We start from the raw sequence: 20,899 nt of genomic DNA, 5'->3' as shown, positions 1-20,899 counted from the left end.
AAAGGAGTCTCACGAGGTTTCCACGGGACAGGCTGTGTGATATCTGGTTGTGGCCGTGGGAAATTTGGATGCGCGGCAGTCTGCAGGGTGCACTTGGGGGTTCGACTATGGAGTTTTCCGTCGACGTAACACAGATAACCAGCGAGTCGTTTCGTCGGTATCACAACACCTCCAGGCTGCTCGGGTAGTTGCAGAACGCGGTGAAGGAGGCGGGAGGTACCAATACGGGCGGTAACCAGTCGAATCTGAAGAGCTTGTCTGGTGGCGAGGAGCAGAAAGCGGAATGGCAAGACGAGAAATCAAGGCGTCGTGGGCTGGTACGGCAAGTGCAGGTAGAACTCTTCGACACTGGCACGGCGTGCTTATAAGTTCAAGTGAGCTGGAAGAGACAATCTACGCAACAGTATACCAGCGTGAATAGGAAGGACTGGTTGGAGGATGTTGTGTAGTAGTAGTTGGTGATCTGTCTGTGGAACAAAAAGTCGTTTGGTTTGAGTCCAGCAAGTACCGAAATCAGTCAGCTAGAGCAGTCAGGCAATAAATAGTGGGACAAGGCGAGACGGAAGACGGTATGTATTGAGTAATCTGAACTCAATGCGGAGGACTTGTGTCGTTGGTGAAAATCAGCTTCAGGGAAGATGCCTGTAAATCATAGCCGGGTGGGTGCGAATCGTCTCTGGTGGGAGGAGTTCAAAGAAGAAGTGCAACTGAACTGGTATTTACAGAGCAGCCGGGACAGGCGATATAAGAAAGAGAGGTCTGAAACGAGGAGCCCGTCTTTTTCCCTCTTAAACAGGACTGCAAATGCTTTGCAAGCTTATTTGCCAAAAGGATACTGCATAGCCAGCCATGGATTGTAAGTAGGTATGGATATGTCAGTAAAGGCAGGCTGCTAGGTACAGTATGTAAGTATCGTGCGTGCGTCCAGGAAGTTGAGCAGCTTGTTTGTTACCCGCCTGCCAATGCCTGAAAATGGATCAATGGAGAAGCATGGATGAGGATGGGTGGAGGGCAAACCGGTACTGTACAGCAAGCGAGCGTACAGGGTGACAAGGGACGGTAACAGAGCAACAAGCACTTGACGGAACCCATGGACGCTAGTCTTAGTAGGTAGGTTCAAGTGTCTAAGGTCTGCAGGGTAGGCCAGGGTAGGGTACTTACCCCAAGCAGCTGTTCCCACCTCAAATAGTCCCCTTCCAAGGGTCCCTCCACCAAGCCCACGTTACTTACCTGTATATGTATTATTGAACCCTGTGGTGGGTTTACCTTAAAAGACGACCTAGGAATAGTACGTACGTACAATAACGGTACAGCGCGGTGATGTCAGCGCATGCAGATCTCGTCAGTCAAGTACATCTATCTACCACTACACATAGCCCTGCGCAAGAAAAGTGAAAGAAGACCTCGTCGAGGGCTTACTGCTAGGAGGAATACCCAAGCTGATATGGAGGCCCGTATGTACCCTACCTGCAGTCCAGTCTAGACACGGGCAGGTGTCACGGACTTGGGCCCACCAGGTAATGTCGAAAGAGAGAGTCGAGACTCAAGACTCGATCCAGAAAAAGTAGGTAAGGCCCCAATGTATCGGTTTTGGCCGCGGAATCGGCAAAGTCGACACACACAGTGCACCAATTGCTGCTAGAGGCCTATCCTGTCCCGTTATGTCTATCATACGTTGAAGCCCACTCACATACATATATTCTCCTTGGCATGGCACACGTATGCAGATGCCAGCTGCTAGAGAGTGGGAAACCGTTATCCTGTGCCGCTGTAGAGTTTACGGGCCATGGAGACCGTTGGTGAAGATGCCAAGAAGCACCGTCATGACATGAACTGGTGGCCCTTCCGAGGATTTGCAACGCCAAAGTGGAAACAGCAGGCTCAATGTCGATAGCATCCATACTGCTGCAACGTCAGTAACGGTGTAATATATGTACGTAACAAGTGCTGGTGCTTGGAGCTCTGGTTTTTTGAAGGGTCAGCGAACCCATCTATTTTGGCGCACATGTATCAGAATGGAGAACTGCAAACTTCCATCTTGATTAGGTAGTCCATAGGTAGGTACGATACGACGAGGGCACTCGGGCAGCAGCTATTCCCGTCTACCACCTTATGAGTACTACACGCCGAGCGTAATTAATAGACTCGAGCTTGAAGTACCGGCCGTGCTTGAGTGGGCGGCCGGCTGGGTACCTCATCCGTGCTTGCAGTCTGGACTCACTCACTGGAGACGTTCGGGTTGTTTTCTCTCTCCCTTCAAACGTCTTTCTACTTGCGACGACGGAGCACGTCCCGCTTGATATCATTTGTCGAATTCTTGCACAGGTGGGATCATCATAAAAATGCCGGGTCCCCATAGTGGTTCCAGTCGCAATGATATCAGCAAACGGGCCTTTGGCCTGTTTGGGCAGAGCTTGCGAATCGACCAGGGCTCGACGGACCTCGTTCCCTCTTGCGGCCTGGCACCTGGGTCCCCAGCACCACACCGAGCAGGGGTGGCACACAACATGGGAATTTCGAGTCCCAAGCAAAAGGCCCATTCTGTTCTAATGGCGAACCAGGTTTTCGGGATCAACGTCTGGGATGATTTTGGCTCCTGAGGAAATGTGGCATAAGGTTTCCTGCCTGCTGCTACAGCTACTGTAGGTACATGCATCAACATTGAATGTAGCTCTCCAACTCTTCAGCTTCCCGGCTGCTGTGCTTGGGTACGTACCAGTGCTATTTGGGATGAAAACTGGATAGGGGACGAGCTGCGATGCGATACTATGATGAAATTGGTAACAGACAGAAGACACGGTAAGAAAAGGGTAGTATTGCCATTCAAGCTTCAACTCCGACGATGAACAGCTAGTGTGGGGGGTGCCAAACTGCGCGGCCGTTATTTTTTGACAGCTAGGCCTGACTCGTGCGAGTGAAGGCCAAAGCCGAACCACCGACACAAACAGTTACATGACTCTAACCTACGGGATTTCGTGTTCAAACATCTCCTCGACTCCTCAACTCACGGGCTGTCACCCACCCCGTGTAGCATCGTACCACCGTACCGTAGGCGAAAGCACCGTACAGAAGTCCTGTAGTATGCATGTGTTGATTACTTGTAATAAGATGTTCCATTGCGATTGGAGCTCGCAATGACGAATTCAATGGGCACTCTCTCTTCTACCGTTCTACGTCTCCCGCTAGTCAGTGGATATCGTTCTATCTCCAAACCCATGCACCCTGCGTGCTTGACAGGCCCCTCGGTCCCGGACTCCCAACTCATCAACCTATTACATAACGAGGACGACCTTGAATTTCACGATTCGTGATGGCCACGGACAGACAGTCTTCTGATAGTGACGACTCGTCACTCGGCACAGGTTCGGGCCAGTATGGGCTCCATAGAAGAAGCCCATCCGCGCTGAGCACAAGTCGCAATTAAACAATATGGTAGCACTGTAACGGTTCCGTTCAAATACTGTTACGGGCCTGTATTCATTTCACCTATCACAAGTCTTATTATGTCAACTTAATTGTCGAATACAACTATGTTTCCCGATTTCTAAGAAATTGGCAGATGCTCGCCAACTGGCATGGGGGAGCTGGATCGCCCGTTACCAATTCTGACTCCTTGCTGCTTTGTTGTGATCATTCGCCATGTTTGGCACGCCCAGCCTCCAGCACAGCTCGATGAAATGTAAATATTGTGATCGTATATAACGGAGACGCTGCGTGTTTAGCGTAAGTGAGAGCAGCGCTCTACGACTAGTCCTGCAAGCCTTTGCAGCCGCTTCAGTTCTTGCTATGCCTTGTCAAGCTAGAAAGAACGGGTATTTGATGTGTGGCTGACGAGCGATGAGGAGCGATTGACAGGGGACGGGAAAAAGCCGGCCATCGTGCGCTTCTGATTGGCCCAGGGCGATTCTGTCACTTTTCCACGCTATCACTGTTTCGACCTGTGTACCGCTGCACAACTTTGTTTCACTCGGCTAGGTACTGGCCATGCAGAGCCAATTACTCTCATTCAACCTCACGATACGAATGCATATGTAGGTATTGGAGCTGCGCAGGATTCCAAAAACTCTCTCTCGAAAGCACCAACGCCGACCCTGACGCCGGAGAAGAACGGTTGACGGTCCCCGGTGCCAGGGATTCGAGAACGCCAGGTTTCCAATGCTGCGCGGGCGATCATTGCCAACTGCGCCTACGACGACAGTGAACGGGGCGTCGTGATCCCTCGCTGCTCGCTCACCTACGGTACTTGGGGGGGCCAGCCGTGTAACCCTCCTACCTCCGTCCCTGTTACATATCATGGGCAGCAGCGGCGAATGCTCAGCTACTTCGCCGCGAACGGTGGTGTCTCTCTCATCCTAACAGCGGTTCTGTACGAAATGTCGGTGGGTGGTTCAAATTGCCCTATGACCGACCAGGGTCACGTTTTGGTCGACCATCAGCTCGCTGATTAATTCTTTATATTCTCCCGCGAACTCAATGCCTCATATGGAAAACGCTGCCATGCGTGCGCACGCGCAGCTGGCTAGGCTCGGCCCTAGGTCAGGACAAGAGTTCCACGCCCTGAAGTCAGGCATGCATAAACCCATGTCCCATTATCAAACCCCTGTAGAGCGTTCCGGGGAAAGGAATAAGGTTCTTCGGTGACATTGCCGGGGCCCGGCGCGCACACACTGTCTACAAGCCACAGCAGATGGACGGGCAGCCTTGCCCGATTCAGACTTGTACGATAAATCGTGTTAGGTTATGACTACGTGTGTGTGTATGTGCGTGTGTGTGCGTGCATCTCCATCGCTTCGAGGACCCCCGTGTCGCAAGGAATGTCTGCGTTTCCTCATCGCGTAGCACCGGGGAACGGTCAGTCCGGTTCTAGGCCGAAATGAGAACCCCGAATATGATGCTCAGTCCAGGTTAGGAGCTGGTTATACTCGGTTGTACGTAGCCTTGTGCCTTGATTACATGCAGCAGCAGCATCCAATCCCACGTACCTGCGCCTTCTGCCAGCAACAAGAATCAAGCCTATAAAGCCACATTCTCGAACGGTGTGTGAATGGCGCTTTCGAAAGGACCGGGGTGAGTTGCGGTAACATGCACCCAGTACGTACGTGGTATCCCTTCCAAGACTGGAATATCCCCTTAATTGCCAAAGCGCTGCTTTTCGTACAATACTTTCAATAAATGATTGACACGGCCGTACATACCGTAGCATGGTTAAAGAGACCAATCAGAAGTCACACCGACCACAACAGACGTTTAAAACGTCACTCCGATCGTACTCAAATTATCCCTGGTCCGTACAATACCTACCGATGCGGTGGAAAGCAGCGCTTTGGCAATTAAGGGGATAGGGAATATACGACCATGCATGATGCAGTTTTCACTACATGTCTCAGAGCAGAGGCATCTTGTTCTTTTGGTTACCAGGCAGTAGGCAACACAGCTCAAGGAACCGGGATCATGTACAGCCCGACGGCGCCATAGGCAAGTTTGGCTGGAGATTAGCAAAGCTGACGATGCCCGACCAATTCCGGCAATACGAAGTCTCTGGGCCTACGGTAACATTGCACGGGACCAAGCGAGAGCCTGGCTATTCCAATGACACGCATATCGGAAATTATAGGCTTCCTTAGCCGTGTGTGTTGATATGTATCACGTATAAGCAAGTAAGAAGCAGGGCTAGAAGCGTTCACTGCTACGTAATTGCCAGCGTATCATATGACCAGAAGAAGAAGAAGGGCGGTATCAGCTTCCAAAATATGCACCTATGTAAGCCGCCAACGCCCGATAATATATCACTTTACTTTTCTCCTCGGAGAACTCCACATGAACTTCTGTGACCGGCATGCAGAGGAGTTCCTATCCTAGGATGGCAAGTCTTATTCGACATAGACAGGATACATAGGAGAGGTGATGTGGCGCTGGGCGCTTTACTAATGGTAACCGTCGGAATTCCTTTTGGAGTTCAAGTTTCGTCGACCCACCCCCACCGGTCCGCGACCACAAGTACGTAGTGGGTATCTCGTTCGGTTAGGTGGCAGGTGGGATAATGTTGACGATTGGATGCGCAGTAATCAACCAATTCTTATTCTTATTTGGTCCCAAGCTCCTCAGCTAAGTGTCACTACCCATGTGGAATATAATAATTTTCCACGTACAAGAGGATTGACACCCGAATTATTTTGGACGGACTTTAGCGAAAGGCAGATCCCTACCACCCCTTCGGCATTTCTCCCACTTTCCGATTTGATTGGAGCTGTCCAAACTGCCGCCCCCTGCTGGTTTTGGTTTGGCACGGACAAGGCTGCAGGTCTATGCACCGCACCGCCGCCAAGGTTACTGTATCATCCACCAAATCGATTTGGATGCCAACTTGTGGCGGTCTGGATACACGTACAGTGACCACCTACCACGTCCATCCGGCACGCGTGTTCCCGTACACCATTACAGGCCTGATTATATCCCCACCCTGAGGATTCACGTCCAGGGATCACGTTCGTTTCATGGTATTGCAATTGCCATTTGGCCAGCCCAGAACATCAACGTGCCGAAGAGTCAAGACTGCGCACTAGTGCGGCGTGCTAATGCACCGCGGCCTACCTCCGTCGACATCCTGAATATTCCCCGACAAGTCTGGACCCTGGACTGGACATCGGCTGTCTGCTGGAGACCTTATTGGTCGACGCACTGGGAGTTAGCTGTGTTCTGATGGAATATGCATAACGCACCCCTAACATGCCTCCCGCAACTCAGTACAACGAATGGGATCTTCCCCGTCTGAAGATTTCCATCGGGTTTGAGGTATGTCACATCGGCCGTGTATTGTTGCTGTGAAGATATCTGTACTGACGTCGATCGTAACAGGATGACTTTCAATACATGTCAAATACCGACAAAGATACTGGTAGGTCCCTATCGAGGCTGTGATCCTAGAACCAGCCCATGGGTGACGAAGCAGTCACTCACTCACCATGTGCTTGCAGAGTTTTTCGACGTAAAGTTCTTTCCGTATCTAAACCCCAGCGAGGATCCCATCTTTGCTGCAGTCAGCAAGAAGCATGTGAGTTGAAGCTGTATGACTACACCGTTGCGGTGACCGCCAGAGTCTGACTGATGATGCGTAGATTGTGATATACCGACTTTCGAGTACATCCGGCCCACCGTACGAGCTCATCCAGCTTTTCCGGGACGATGATGTGAGCCTCTACGATCCTGCATGAGTTCAAGACAAAAGGTACTGACACCAGTGACAAGGAAACAGCTGTGAACTGCAGCTGTACATGGAGTAAGGATCGTGAGACAGACATTCCCTATCTCTGTGTGGCTGGTTGGGACCGCAAAATCAAAGTCTATGATGTCTTAAACGGTACGATAGTAAAGGTATGACCAAACTCTGGAGGATCGCCGCGGATCATAAGACTAACACTCGTACAGACATTTGTTGGGCATGGTGCAGTAAGTTTGGATGAGAATGGGAATCAGTATTGGCCTTTGCTCATGAAGTGTAGGAAATCAACGATCTCGCCACTTGCCCGACCAATCCGTATTTGATCGCTTCTGCATCAGATGACACCACGGTGCGCATCTGGAGTCTTGATCCGGCCGACGAGAAGCAGCCATGTGTCTGCATACTCGGAGGCGAAGGCCATTCCTCTGGCCTACTAACAATTGTGAGAAGAGTACTCCTGTTGGTGATCCCTGACAGTCCCGCTAACTGAAGTAGGCTTTCCATAACTGCGGTAGATACGTGCTCTCCGCCGGCCATGATAATTGCGTGTGCCTGGTAAGTTGTGACATGCGCCGAGGTACGCCCCTTTTTGCTAACGTGAATACTCCCTAGTGGACCCTACCGGATCTGTCGACTAGAGACACTGGCCGCAATCCAGTACCGCCAATAGTCGTTCATTATCCGCACTTTTTCACATCAGAGGTTCACGGTGGCATTGTCGACTGGTGAGTATTTCGAGCATTGTATTAGATCTCCGCTAACACTACTGGCAGCGTCGCATTCTTTGGTGACCTTGTTCTATCGCGCGCATGTCACGAGGATGTAATCGTGCTTTGGCGTATCGAAGGCTTCTCGTCCCAAGACCCGCCCCCACTCGCTTCCAGTGCGCCTACTACAAGCGATACAGAACGTCTGACTCGCTCGGCGTTCGCCCCGGCGACGGCTTCGGAGAACCCCCCACAATATACCAGGCTGGTACAGTTTCACACCCCTGGCAGCGGGCATCAGTTCTACATGCGGTTCAAGCTGTTCCACGTCGTGGACAAACACCCTGTCCTGGCTTTCGGCAACGCGCACTCCACCATCTTCTTCTGGGGACCTCGCCCGTCTGACGGGGTACCACGCGTTCATGTCGGAGCTGGACGACCCCAACCGGAACCATCCCGTCCAGCGCCCGAACTGGCTCATGCCCGTCCAGCACCGGCAGAACAAGGGAGACGCCGTCAGTAAGCTCAAGGACGCCGAGGATAAGGACTCCGTGGCATCCGGCCGCACCGGCAGTGACATCGAGGCTCAGAGCAGCCTCGGCAGCCACTACTCGGAGGAGACGCTGAAGAACTGGCAGTCCCGCTACGACATCAAATCGGTCGAAACACCCGTCATGGCGCATTATTCGAGCGGCATCTCGGTGAAAGACTTTATTGGGCGTCAAGTGGCTTGGAGTCCCGGCGGCGAGTGGTGCATCGTCGTGGGCAGCAAGAATCTGGCTTTCGTTCTGCAGAGATGGCAGAAGAGCGTGAAGGACGAGAAGAAACCATGATATGGTGTTCATCCACGTCATTCATAGCTCTTAAACATTTGTAGATAGACACATTTCACAGCACAAAAGAAGCCAAAAAAAAAGTTTGGCTCATGGCGGATATAGAAACCTGTATTCATCTGTCATTAATACATATCTTATTGCTGTCTGTAATGAGTCATCAGGCCTTGTTCCACCAGACGGTTGGCAGTTTCTGGCCCAGCCACTAATGACCAGCATCTTCGTCTTCATCGCCTTCCGTGAATTTCCGCACCCAGTCTTCCACATCGTCACCACCACGCTCCAGCATTTTCCGGAAGAAGCGCCGAGCCTTCTCAATCTCCGCATCTCGCTGCCGGCTCGACGCCCGCTCCTCCTCCGTCTCAGCATGCTTGCACAGTGATCGCAGGTCCTTTCGTTGTTGTTGTCCTCCAGAACTAGGCTGTTGGTTATTGTTGCTTTCTTCTTTTCGTCGTCTCATGTGTTCCTCGACCTTGGCGACGAGCGAGGCGCACAGGTGCAGGTCCGCGACGTACAGGCTCAGCATGCCGCGCAGTCGCAGCAGCTCGCCGTGAGTCCCGTACGGCCGGTTCTCCATCTGCTGGTCCATGCGGGCAGCCACCTGCTCGGCCGCGGCGCACGTGCGGGCGCGGACCTCGTCGCGGGCGCGGTGGCGGACCTCGTCGCGGGCGTGGTGGCGGCGGGCTTGTCTTGCGTCTTCGCGGCGGGTTTCGCGGTCCTCCTCTTCTTCTCCGTTCTCGGCGTCGTCATCGTCGGAATGATGGTAGCCTGGTGGACTTCCTTCGTTCTCCGAGGAGTTTCCGTCATCATCATCTTCGTCCGTCTCCTCTTTGGCCTTGAGTTGGCGCATCGCCTTCTTGAACTCGGCGTCGAGGTTGTAGATCTCGGTGCTGAAGAGCGCAGGCCAGAAGTCCACGGCGCTGACCATGTGGGGGCGGTGCTGGTCGTAGGGGTACTGCTGGATCAGAGCCTGGAGGTATTCCTTGACGGTGTCGACGTTGGCCGCGGAGCCCCAGCGATTGGGTAGCTGTAGTGGAGAGCTTGAACTTCCTTCTTCTCCTGCTTTCTCCTCTGCCACCGTTACCTGTGTATCCTGCTCCAAGTGCGAAGCCACGTCATCGTCGACTAGGGGCTGGCCAAGCTGCCATGGGTCCTCGGGTTGCTTCCCTTTGTCGGCAGCAGCAGCATCGGTGGCGGTAGTGGTGTTGTTGGTGCTAGCCGGCTGCTGCTGAGGCTGTTGTGGCTGCTCGCCTTCCCGCATCAATATCTCGACACCGATGTTCCACAGGCCGTTGACCCGGATATCCACGTCCTTGGTGCGGATGAGAAGATTGAAAGCCCTCTTGGCCCGAGGGATGTCACCCTCGTGCAGGCAGCGGTGCATGATGGCCGTCAGGGTGTTGAGGTGTTGCATGCGTGCCGAGTAGTTCATCTGGAACCCATCCTCCTCCTCCTCTTCTCCCCCCTTGCTGGTGTCATGGTGGTCATTATTGCCGCCGCGACTATCCGAAGCGTCGGTGTCGACGTCGGCTTCCGAGCCGCTGGTCAGTGCTGACATCCTGCTGCCGCCTTTTTTCCTGTTGCCTCCTCGTTTCAGGGAGAAGGCGTTCCTCGAGGAGATGCTCTTGTGCGGGAATTTGGGGTAGACCTTGGATGGCACCTCTTCTTCGGGTGAGAGTCCGGCAACTGCGAATTGGCGCAGGGTGTCTGGCGAGTGAGAGAGCGGGTTGATGGAGTCGGCCGGGCGACTGGATGCTGATGATGCTTGGGTCCCAAAGGGAGTGGAAGTAAACTGCGCCGGGCCCTGGCTTCCACCACCAGCAGCAGCAGCAGCACCTGCGTCTTCATTTACTACATCGTCTCCTCCTGCATTTTCTGTCCGTTTGCGCTTATTCAGGCGCGATTTGTTCTGGCCTAAACGATAGGCTGGGACGGGAAGTGCGAAGGGGCCCCCCATGGTTTGCTATTTGTGACTGCCTTGTGAACAAACGTTTCTTCCTTTCCTGATTACTTCATCCACCAGCAATAATAAACTTATCCAAACACGAATTCACAAGCAGGGAACTTGGCAATAGTCCCTTATACGAAAATGAATTAGTCGTTTACATTTGTCTTGCTTGCGGAGAAATATGTAGGAAGAAGCTTCGATTCGACACTGGCTCGTGAGGATCTTTCAAGATCCTTTTACACCTGATGAGCGGGACGAGCCGCAGTCCGCACTAGCGCATTTGTCTTGTGAGCGTCCCCTGAAAGCCACCACAAGTCGACTTTACTACACCTTGAGAACATATACTATTAGTAACGGGTAGCTGTATATAGAAAATAAATATCCAGACCATAAGATGTTTACAGTAGAGAGTTACTGTAGTTTTAACAGGCTAATGCAAGTTATGTCCGTACAAAAAACCGTCAGAGTGGAGTCCGACACTTAAAACCACCTCAAAAAACTGGCCCAATAGTGACTGCCATGATGACCATTACCTCTCGAAGCTCCCGAGTAGGACAGTATGATCAAAGTGTTTCGTCTTGAAACTTCAGGAAAGCCTCTTTCACATTGACGCCAATTGAGCCTCGTCAAATTTGGACCTGGTGATGTTGTCCTGGCAGTGTCAGGACACAAATCACAAACAAGTAGTCACAATTTGGGCCGAGAAACGACCCTGATCTTTAGTGGATGCTCATTGCCCAGCCATCAAGGACTTTTTTGGCCATCTCATCTAGCGAAGCCTGCTCTATGTATAATGCCCCATTATACTGTACACCGTTTGTCTGGTCTGGATGCCCAGATTAATGTTCCCAATCAACCTCGACACACATGTTTGTATTTCCTAGCGCTCGAAGTAGGTCCATTGGCCCTCAGCAGGCTTCTCCTCGAGGGGTTCCCATCTGTCACCTATGTTAGTGCATGTATCCATCCATTGTCAGATATGTAGAAGCTTACACCTTAGCCTCCAGCATCGTGGCTACCAGCTTGAGCTCAGTGTGTGCCACCTCAATGACCTCCTCAATCAAGCCAGCGCCAATCTTCGTCTCGATCTCCTCGACCCTGTAGTAAAGAGTTCCCGCATTAGTAAACCGCAGTGCACCATCATTGGTTGGCCCGTGTGATTTCGGTGATATGGTAGTAAACATACTGGTCAGCCGTCAATTGGGGCTCGGCCTCCCACTTAACCTTCTTGGCCTCGTCCATGGGCTGTCGCTCGAAGATGAGCGCCTGGTCGGCGCGCTCAGCCTCGGAGCGGGGCCCCTCGAGCTCGCCGCCCTCGTCGATCTCGCCGTCCCACTCCTCGGTGCGGACGTCCTTCTCCTGGGGCGCGTGGCGCATCATGTACGTCTGCCCACCGCGCTCGACGATCTGCATGCGGGCGCCGTCGCGCGCGGCCCGGTTCTCGATCTTGAAGCCGTCCGGGTGCTGCTCGAGGATCTTCCTGGCCCGCTCGGCCCACTCGGCGTGCCCGGGCGGCTCGGCCGCCTCGATGATGGCCTTGCGGTGCTTCGTCAGGGCCTCGACCGACTGGCGGTACAGCGAAGTCTCGGGCGCGGCCTGCAGCTTCTCCAGCGTCGTGTTGTAGAGGTACAGCAGCGTCGAGCGCGGCGACGTGGCCGTGTACAGGCCCGTTAGGCCCGTGGGGTTGCCCGCGTTGAGGTAGCGGGTGGCGGCCGGCTTGACGTCGGCCAGGAGTCGTAGTGTCCGCCGCATCTTGTCTCGGGGAGTTCAATGGCCGTTTCAATTGAACTAGAGGGGATGATGTCGTCGAGGGTTTTTGTTCGCTTTCGCCCGGGCCGCGGAAATTCGTCGGTAGCTAGCTTCCAATCGCTGGGGGGCACGTCAGGATTGAGAGCTTGGACCATCGGCTGGCGCCCTCACGTGAATTTGGTCAGCCACATTGCGTTTCACTGTGGCTAGTGTAGAACGACCAACTTCAACCTCACGGACGATCTGACAATCAGTTCTCAAAGAAAATGTGATGCGTGGCCATAGCAACTTAGGTAACTTGCGGGCTGTTTCCTCTCGGACGCAGTGAGAACAACTCCTAATACACGTTCTTTTGACCATGCCTGCCTTGATTCGGGTCACCGATGATGCGGGTAGAGACAACTAAATGGGAGTCATACATGGTAGTCGGAACATTTTTAAGAGTTTCGAAGACAGTGGGTACGATGGCTTCCTTTTGGATTTTAATATTCAAGAGTGGCAAGTTCGTTGTGAGTTCTTCAATCCTGCCGGCGGGCTTGATATTAAATCGAGTTGAAAAAGCCAAAGACGACTGACTGACTGCTCATTGCGATGGCTCAGTATTGAGGTTTGACTGCAGGCAGCATGTGTATTGAATGGTTCTCCGTATCTTTTATATCCAGGGCGATTTAGTCTCGGGTAAAAAGCTTGTAGACACCAGGAAATGGCAAAACTTGTTGCTCCTTTCTCAGTAGCAGCATTTAATAGTAGTCCGAAAAATTGACGCCCGGATTTGTCGTCCAAAGACCTATCTAAATAGAGGTTCCTATAACGGCAGGGTTGTTAAATATATCGATCCAAAGTCACAATCAGTTTCTTCCTCCAATTTTAGCCATGGTAATTCGACGGCCCTTTTTACTCTGCCAGCGTACTATCACGCATCATTGTTGTGTTGCATCGCTGAATGGTGTGGTTTTATTGCTTGAGTACTATAGAACGTACATCAAGACCTGTATCCGGCAGTCATAGATACTGGTCTAAGCCATATAAAAGATATATGGTTATTATAGATAAAGACATAGAATTCGGTAGTGGTAAGAGCACCACAAGCCGTTACGTTATCCTAAAAGAGGGAATGTATTTAAATATTAATCTAGTGACTCTCATGCAGAAGAATATAAACTGCCTATGTGGGTTGTCGTCCTGAACGACGTAGTGGTCTAGAATCATTACACAGCGGGCAAACATACATGCCGCTTGAAATACTAATGCTTGAGCCTTCGAATTGCTACTGTTATGGACTTTGCCCAATATTTTCCAGCCTGACAGAAGCAAAACCCTCCACACAACAATGCATCAAGTGCCCAGAACACGCAGCCAGATAGGCTGATGGGAGGTCAGCTTACTGACCACGGGACCACAGCCATCTGCATGGCGTCGTGGAAGCCCATCAGCTCTAGATGCCTCTAGCAGTATAAAGGAGCACACCAAGCCCACAGCTTGATTTGATGCTTGCTACGCAACGTAACTTTTCTCGTATTCTGCCCAATACCCCCGTTAACACCGTGCGACGCGATCAGGTGAAGTACCGAACAGAAAAACATATGCCTATATTTGGAAAGGAGTCTAAACGAGAGTAGAGAAAGAGAGGCCTCTCTGATTCGTGTGTTTCTTGGTATGCGTAAGATCGGATGTTGTCATCAGACCCTTGTGATTGCATGATGCGGCTGACACAGGGCTGAAGACCAACTCAGAGAAGGTAAACAGGCGGGGGAAGCCTACTTGCTTCTAGTATATAATTATATCGCCGCTGTCAAAAGCCGGGCAGCTGCTGATGGTCTTTCGGCGCGTTTCCGTATGTAGGTCGTGAAGTAGTGCTGACCGAGCCTCGGAAGTTGGGTTGGGTCACGCCCTCTTACTTTGTATTGGCTCCCGCACTCATCAGCGTGGCTTTTGGCTTCCTCCAACGGGCCAATGAGCACGATTTGATGGGGTAATGGGGCTACACGTAGAGGCTTTTAAGCTGAGAATAGCACACAGCACACAGCCCCGAGCAAAACAGACGACATCTCCCCGCTGCCGCGTCCTGCTGGTGGGTGTCCTTCGCCCTCAACACCAACATGATGGTGTTACGAATGCATGTTGTTTGTTGCTTACACCGGATGCCTGCTACGTGATAGCCTGCATTGAAGGTTCACCGAAGATGCCGGACAATTTGATAGACCGGGCTATATTGCTTGCCGTTATACGAGATGCACTCTGTCGACGCAGATGGCCAACAAATAGAAGAAAGGGCAGCAATACCTGAGTTCGGAGTAGAAAGTACAATTATAAATACCCCCCTTGATTCCTCTGAGTTGGAAGTCTTGAGATATCCTCCTCACCATCATCCCTAAGCAGCATCCAGCTCTCCTTATCACAGACAACCCACAAAAGCCCAACTTGAAGACACTTGTTACTCTTATTCACTCATCCTCATCCAAAATGCAGTTCCTCGCTATCCTCACTCTGGCCGCCACCGCCGTCCTGGCTCTGCCCTCGAACAACCTCGAGGTCCGCCACGAGTGCATGCCGCCCCAGTACACCTGCAAGGGCGACAAGTCGGGCTGGCTTGTGTGCAACGTCGATGGATCCTGGCTGGTAAGTTTCGGATTCATGTCAAAGAGAGTGAAGACAGCTCGTGGTGGTGAAAGTCTCGCTAATTCGGTGTTCTTGTTCGATATAGAATGGCGGCGAGTGTCCCAAGGGCACCACCTGCAGCCCCATCAACAACTTGCCCTACTGCACTTAGGTTCTTGGATGATGAGCCTGTATGGCTAGGGCGCTTGGGTTAAATAGGTGACTTGTGGTGTGGGTGCTACCAGCTAGTTTTGAGGAGGAACCACGTCACGCTCCTTATGTTAATCTCATGGCAGATTCTCTTATAAAATCATTGTCATCAAAGACACAGCCACTACTATAGCATTCTGTATCTATATCACTAATATTAGGAACAAGATATTGTTCTTAGTTGTGACAAATCTGAACTGTTTCAGGGGCTGTGGCCCCAAAAATACTTTACCCAACTTTAAACCTGGTACCGCAAATCACAAGTGCATATTAGACTGAACCCAAATAACGAGATACTATATAATGTACGACGTAGTCAGGCCGCCGTACCGGAAACCCCATCATCCTTTCGCCTAAGCTCGCAACCTTCTGTACCAGCCTTCATGGCTTGAGCCGCCCAGAGCCCGAGACATGCTGAATAGCACGAGCTTCCTCTTATGTATTGTAGAACTGTACCTTCGTCACGCCCATTATACACGTGTTCGGGTCGCTGCCTCAGGCGAACACAGCAAGAAGTTTACCAGAACCATGAAGACAAGGACGAGTAATAGCACCCTCCTGTGCCTGGATCTGCCGAAAAGGGCCTCGTTCGTGGTGCAGGCAGACGAAAAGCAAATATCGAATACACCGCTGCACCGGGCAGCCGGCCGGAGACGTTGCTGGGAAAAGGAGCCCGGGCGCCGAAGAAGACGACGACGACAACGATGTAGTGGACGGCGAGACACAGCCGCTTCGCGAGGCGTTGACAGGGCAGCTTAACTTGTCATTGACGGCAGCGACGAACCAGATTTTGCTGCGCAGGCCGTCTGTAATCTGTGAGGCTTCTCCTTGGCACGCTTTGTCCTCCAACGCCGCGTTGTGGTTGTTTCTGGATGCCATGCCGGCCAACACATCTACCATCCAGCCAATGGAACGAACAGATTCGATGAGAGCGACAGGAGAAAGAGTCTCCCCGGCCCAAGTAACTGCGCGGGTGGCGTCCCGATAATCAAACCTGGATCTCCCCCATTGATTGAGTAGAGAAGAGTCTCTTGGCAGCTAATTTGAATCAATTTCTCGCCATACTTGGAACTCCCAGACGTGAAAAGCAAGTCAGACACCCTCAAGAGAGCTGTCGTCGAATCCCACAAACTCGACTGCTAGGTAGGCAGCAGTTGCAGCAGGTGAAAAGCAGATAAATATGATCTATCACATGAAGAAGCAAACATTACGAGTGGCGGGGTATTGCATTCTAGCTCCATTTAGACCAGATGTTTGTCTGCCTGGCAAGCAAGCGGTGGTTCATTCATTAATAACATCGATCAAAAACAGCTCCCAAGACTTCATGTCCTGATTCGAGGTATTTGATTTGTTGAAATTGACGACAAAGTTTTGTCGCAGGCTTATTGATCATATACCATGGCATCCCGTCTAAGTGCAGAGCTCTGGCATATCATCTTCTCCGATATTGCCGGGGCACCCAGGAACCACACGCGGGATGCGCATTACATCCAAAAAGGCATCCAAGACCTTCTTAACTGCTGCCTTGTTTGAAGGGCCTGGAGATACGAGGCTCAGCGCGCGCTTCAAGCGGTCATCCTCATCACCGACCCCAAACAAGTCGAGGCCCGACTGACCTCGGCGGGCTGCGCCGGCGTTCGGCAGATCATCATCGCACTGGCACCGAGATGGGACATGAACATCACGTGGAGCCTGGACATACACGACATACTGAACGCCAGTGCGCACATGAACATCAAGCGGAGCCTGGACATACACGACATACTGAACCGCAAGATGCCCCATCTGCAGTCGCTTGTACTCCGTCAGGGCATCCAAGCAAGGCTCGGCTTTGAACAATTGCGTCCTACAGAACTGGCTAATCTCTCGGGACTGCGGGAGCTTACATTGGTCGAACTTGGTCGTACCGGATATTCGCCGCCGCTGTTATTTTATGTGCCGCATCTGGAACACCTTCACCTAAGCCATGCTGCGTGGGAGGCTCTTCCAATTTCTGCGTTGCTTCCAGGTCCAGAGTTGCCGTCTTTCAGCCTCAAGTCGCTGGAAATCTCGGGGTGCAACATACACTCGGAGCCGTTACGGAGGTTGCTGGCCAATTCGGCCGGGAGTCTTTGTCGCCTCTCCTTAGTGGGCCTACAAGCAGAGTGGGATACGTTTATCCACCTAGCCGCCATGCGAGCCGAGGGTCTCTTGCCCAAGGTGCGGCATCTGACCTTCTCCAGGCGCGACACGGCAAACTCCAGCTACATCAAGAATCTCCCGAGAAAGGTGACAGATCCACTGGCTTATTGGGGCGGCATCAAGACGGCCTATATCCGCACTGGCGATGTGAAGATGAGCGGTGCCATAATCAACGGGATCGCAGCATTATCGCCCCTCCAGTCATCGCGCTAGATGCAACCGAAAGGGTATTCTCGGAGCTCAAGGCCGTCTTCCGAGTGCGAAAAGCCAAGCTTCAGCCGGGGACCATGCTGCGGCTCACGACGGACCGGGAGTACCAAAGCACATGGAAGTACTGGTCTGACCATGCAGAGGATGTCCAAGGCCTTGCGCGTAAGAACAAAGTGGTGTTGGAATGGAAATTGGCAGAGCGCCGCATAATGCTTGACTTTAAAGCATTAAACAAGCAGGTGTTGTCCATTCAGTCTCCAGTTGGAATTTGACGGACCTTGTAGGCTAAACCCTCTGAACCACTTGCACGCAAGGACAGGGACTGTAAAATATCGCTCACCAGCTTCGCCGTCTTCGGGCCTCGTATATATCAAGATACAATAGAATCATCTCTGGAATGCAAACACTTCAGTCTATATATCTACTCAATTGCCTGTGATAAACTGGATATCAGTCGGGGATGGTCAGCTTGTCACATGTGTATTCCTTATCTTTATTTGCAGCTGTTCACTATGGGTCGGGTTAATAATGACGATGGCCCCACATAGCACCCCCTAAGCAGTGAGCACCCCCCCTGACATGCTGGGGAGTGGGGTTGGTCGCTTGAAACCCGTTAATTGCTTGGTTGTTGCAGTGAGGATGCACTGCAGCAGGCAGTGAAATAGGCCACTGGCAGACTGGCCTAGGTCTATGTACAAGTACTAAGAAGGGACCAGAGGAACCAAGGCACCACTTTGTTGATCTGCCTGCCCTGCCTGGACTTAGCAAAAGCTGAAGGGCCATTCATTTGGTTACGCAGCTTCAATCGGCGACGTTTCAACTTAGCTTCTACCATCATCATTCCCATTCGCCTGCACACGCAAAATACCGCCAAGATGGATAACTTCAAGGCCTTCGGAACCAGCCTGAGGTCAGTACTCTGATTATTCTCCCGTGCATTACCCCACCTAGAGGCTTTTTTTTTACTTTTATCATAAGAGGGTCTTGTCACTCCCTCTCTGGTCGCTCGCGACAGCCTAGCTGGCAATGTGGAAGGAAGCCCGGGGATGGGGATTCGTAGCTTGATTGCAATCACCTACTGACAATGACGGGGGAAACAGCTCTATCGGCTCCCAGTTCACGCCCTTTGCCTCGCGCACCTTCCAGTACACCAAGGAGCAGCTTGGCCAAGCTGAGGACAAGGTATGCATAGCTGTCCTGAGCTCTGTCTCTCTCGCTCTCGCTCTACTTAACACATGGTCGCTGACGCCGCCATCTTCCATTGTCTGCCCTCCAGACCCAGCTACCCCCCGACTACATCGACCTCGAGAAGCGCGTCGATGCCCTGAAGGCCGTCCACCAGAAGATGCTGGCGGTGACGTCGCAGTACTCGCACGAGGCCTACGACTACCCGCCCAACATCAAGGAGACCTTCTCGGACCTCGGCCGCACCGTCAGCGAAAAGGTGCAGCTGCTCTCGACGGCCAGCACGCCCGCCGAGGCCCAGGCCGCCCTGACGGCGCCGCCCGCGGCCAAGCCGCAGCCCAAGACCTTCAACCACGCCCTCGCCCGCGCCAGCCTGACGAGCTCCCAGCTGCTGCACCAGCAGCACACGGGCGCCGGCGAGGACCCCCTCGCTACCGCCCTCGAGAAGTACGCCCTCGCCAGCGAGCGCGTCGGCGAGGCCCGCCTCGCCCAGGACGCCCAGATCCAGAGCCGCTACCTGGCCGGCTGGAACACCACCCTCAACACCAACCTCATGTTCGCCACCCGCGCGCGCAAGAACGTCGAGAAGGCCCGCCTGACGCTGGACTCGGTCAAGTCGCGCGTCAAGGGCAACGCCTGGAAGCTCGGCGCTGCCACTTCGCCCCGCGAGGGCGAGCACCACGAGGAGCTTAGCGCCGAGGCCCAGGAGGAGATTGAGAAGGCCGAGGACGAGTTCGTCACTCAGACCGAAGAGGCCGTCAGCGTCATGAAGAACGTGAGTAGCGGTACCACAACGGCGCATCGATCCACTCCCCAACATAAGTTTTATGTACTGACCAAGTATCAGGTGCTCGATACCCCCGAACCTCTGCGCAACCTCGCCGAGCTTATCGCCGCCCAGGTTGAGTACCACAAGAAGGCCTACGATATCCTCAGCGAGCTTGCTCCTGTTATCGAAGGTCTTCAGGTTGAGCAGGAGGCTGCCTATCGAAAGAGCCGCGAGAGCGGCTCGTAGATGCGCTCGTCCATCTACTATGACACCCCTCATATACCCACATGGCAGTAGTGCGATAGTAGCCTAGAAGGAGAAGAAGGCTCCAAGTACGTACGTGCAGGAAACCACGGGTGGTGTTGTCGCAGAAATTTCACCAAGGGTCCTTCGTTTTCGATTCTAGCAGCAAACTGTGTTCTGTTCGCAAGAGGATTACTTACGGCTGCATTTCTTCGTGGGGTTTTGCCTAGAGTGCCCCCCGGGGTTACCGATATCAATTTACAGTGTTCTGACGTCTGAGTTCAATGTTTATGTTGTGTAAACTACTTGACGCATATGCATTATTACGTATCTATGGTCTGACTGATAGAAAGTACTGTCTGTGAACTACCTCCCTACATTTATCAGGTATAACATGGACACATAACGGTAAGCCCCACTGCATACAGTATATCATAGCCCAGGCTCTTTTTCCATTGTAATAGAACCGGATATGTAAGAAGCATAAGATGGATAAGCTTTTGCTAAAACAAAAAGCAGATAACCTTCCTATACAGGGCAAAAATGAAATATTATGACTCGGCTGGGGCTCGATCCCAGGACCTTCAGTGTGTTAGACTGACGTGATAACCAACTACACCACCAAGCCTTATTTGTGATTGAAATACAGACCCTTATCATTTACTATACTACTGACATCTCTGCGATACTTTCATTGCCAATGTTACCAGCAACCTCAACCTCCTCAGCCATCAAGTCGGAAAAACCACTCATTGCTCGCACGAACTCAAACCCTCCTGGTTCGCAGCTTGCCATTGTGGTAAAGACCACTAAAAGAACAATGACTGCTAGATCTACGGAGTACTTCGGGAGAAGATATGCTACAAGGAATGTTTCAATTGTGGTCTTTTCTATGGGATTTAACTATGAACTCATTAATAAGACATCCGCCAAGCGGTCATTTGGCCCTCTCAAATCAATACTCAAAGCCACCCAGATCAAAACCGGACTTGCTGCCTCGAGGAGGCACGTCCAACGTATACTGCTCGATAAGTACATCCCCAACCA

At 52.3% G+C, this 20,899-nt stretch overlaps 7 protein-coding genes across 7 annotated transcripts; 5 read left to right on the top strand and 2 right to left on the bottom strand.

Annotated features, from left to right (window-relative positions):
* Window positions 1–2,342: 2,342 nt before the first annotated feature.
* PG994_000574 (uncharacterized protein) lies at window positions 2,343–2,600 on the top strand (the record flags this gene model as incomplete). Its single annotated transcript, XM_066851983.1, has 1 exon — window positions 2,343–2,600. One exon carries the CDS (start codon window positions 2,343–2,345, stop codon window positions 2,598–2,600), a length of 258 nt encoding a protein of 85 aa, XP_066722615.1.
* A 4,126-nt stretch (window positions 2,601–6,726) lies between these two features.
* PG994_000573 (embryonic ectoderm development protein) lies at window positions 6,727–8,759 on the top strand (the record flags this gene model as incomplete). Its single annotated transcript, XM_066851982.1, has 11 exons — window positions 6,727–6,792; window positions 6,856–6,895; window positions 6,975–7,051; window positions 7,116–7,187; window positions 7,246–7,371; window positions 7,426–7,446; window positions 7,500–7,661; window positions 7,715–7,774; window positions 7,832–7,944; window positions 7,993–8,335; window positions 8,391–8,759. 11 exons carry the CDS (start codon window positions 6,727–6,729, stop codon window positions 8,757–8,759), a joined length of 1,449 nt encoding a protein of 482 aa, XP_066722614.1.
* Window positions 8,760–8,964: 205 nt separating this feature from the next.
* On the bottom strand, window positions 8,965–10,716 carry PG994_000572 (uncharacterized protein; the record flags this gene model as incomplete). Its single annotated transcript, XM_066851981.1, has 1 exon — window positions 8,965–10,716. The coding sequence occupies one exon, from the start codon at window positions 10,714–10,716 to the stop codon at window positions 8,965–8,967; it is 1,752 nt and encodes a 583-aa protein (XP_066722613.1).
* Window positions 10,717–11,587: 871 nt separating this feature from the next.
* PG994_000571 (ETC complex I subunit conserved region-domain-containing protein) lies at window positions 11,588–12,459 on the bottom strand (the record flags this gene model as incomplete). Its single annotated transcript, XM_066851980.1, has 3 exons — window positions 11,588–11,645; window positions 11,701–11,805; window positions 11,894–12,459. The coding sequence occupies 3 exons, from the start codon at window positions 12,457–12,459 to the stop codon at window positions 11,588–11,590; spliced, it is 729 nt and encodes a 242-aa protein (XP_066722612.1).
* A 2,460-nt stretch (window positions 12,460–14,919) lies between these two features.
* Window positions 14,920–15,226, top strand: PG994_000570 (uncharacterized protein; the record flags this gene model as incomplete). Its single annotated transcript, XM_066851979.1, has 2 exons — window positions 14,920–15,075; window positions 15,161–15,226. 2 exons carry the CDS (start codon window positions 14,920–14,922, stop codon window positions 15,224–15,226), a joined length of 222 nt encoding a protein of 73 aa, XP_066722611.1.
* Window positions 15,227–16,444: 1,218 nt separating this feature from the next.
* Window positions 16,445–17,658, top strand: PG994_000569 (uncharacterized protein; the record flags this gene model as incomplete). The annotated part of the gene is made up of 2 exons (XM_066851978.1): window positions 16,445–16,485; window positions 16,800–17,658. The coding sequence occupies 2 exons, from the start codon at window positions 16,445–16,447 to the stop codon at window positions 17,656–17,658; spliced, it is 900 nt and encodes a 299-aa protein (XP_066722610.1).
* An 859-nt stretch (window positions 17,659–18,517) lies between these two features.
* Window positions 18,518–19,855, top strand: PG994_000568 (uncharacterized protein; the record flags this gene model as incomplete). The annotated part of the gene is made up of 4 exons (XM_066851977.1): window positions 18,518–18,565; window positions 18,756–18,837; window positions 18,932–19,615; window positions 19,688–19,855. The coding sequence occupies exons 1-4, from the start codon at window positions 18,531–18,533 to the stop codon at window positions 19,853–19,855; spliced, it is 969 nt and encodes a 322-aa protein (XP_066722609.1). The 5' UTR covers window positions 18,518–18,530.
* Between the last annotated feature and the right edge of the window lie 1,044 nt (window positions 19,856–20,899).

Source organism: Apiospora phragmitis (genome assembly GCF_038363925.1).
Source record: "Apiospora phragmitis strain CBS 135458 chromosome Unknown utg000001l:1.0-2902119.0:1.0-2906034.0, whole genome shotgun sequence".
Classification (NCBI taxonomy): domain Eukaryota; kingdom Fungi; phylum Ascomycota; class Sordariomycetes; order Amphisphaeriales; family Apiosporaceae; genus Apiospora; species Apiospora phragmitis.
Note: the sequence above shows the minus strand (reverse complement) of the source record. Positions and strands in the feature narration are given on the sequence as shown.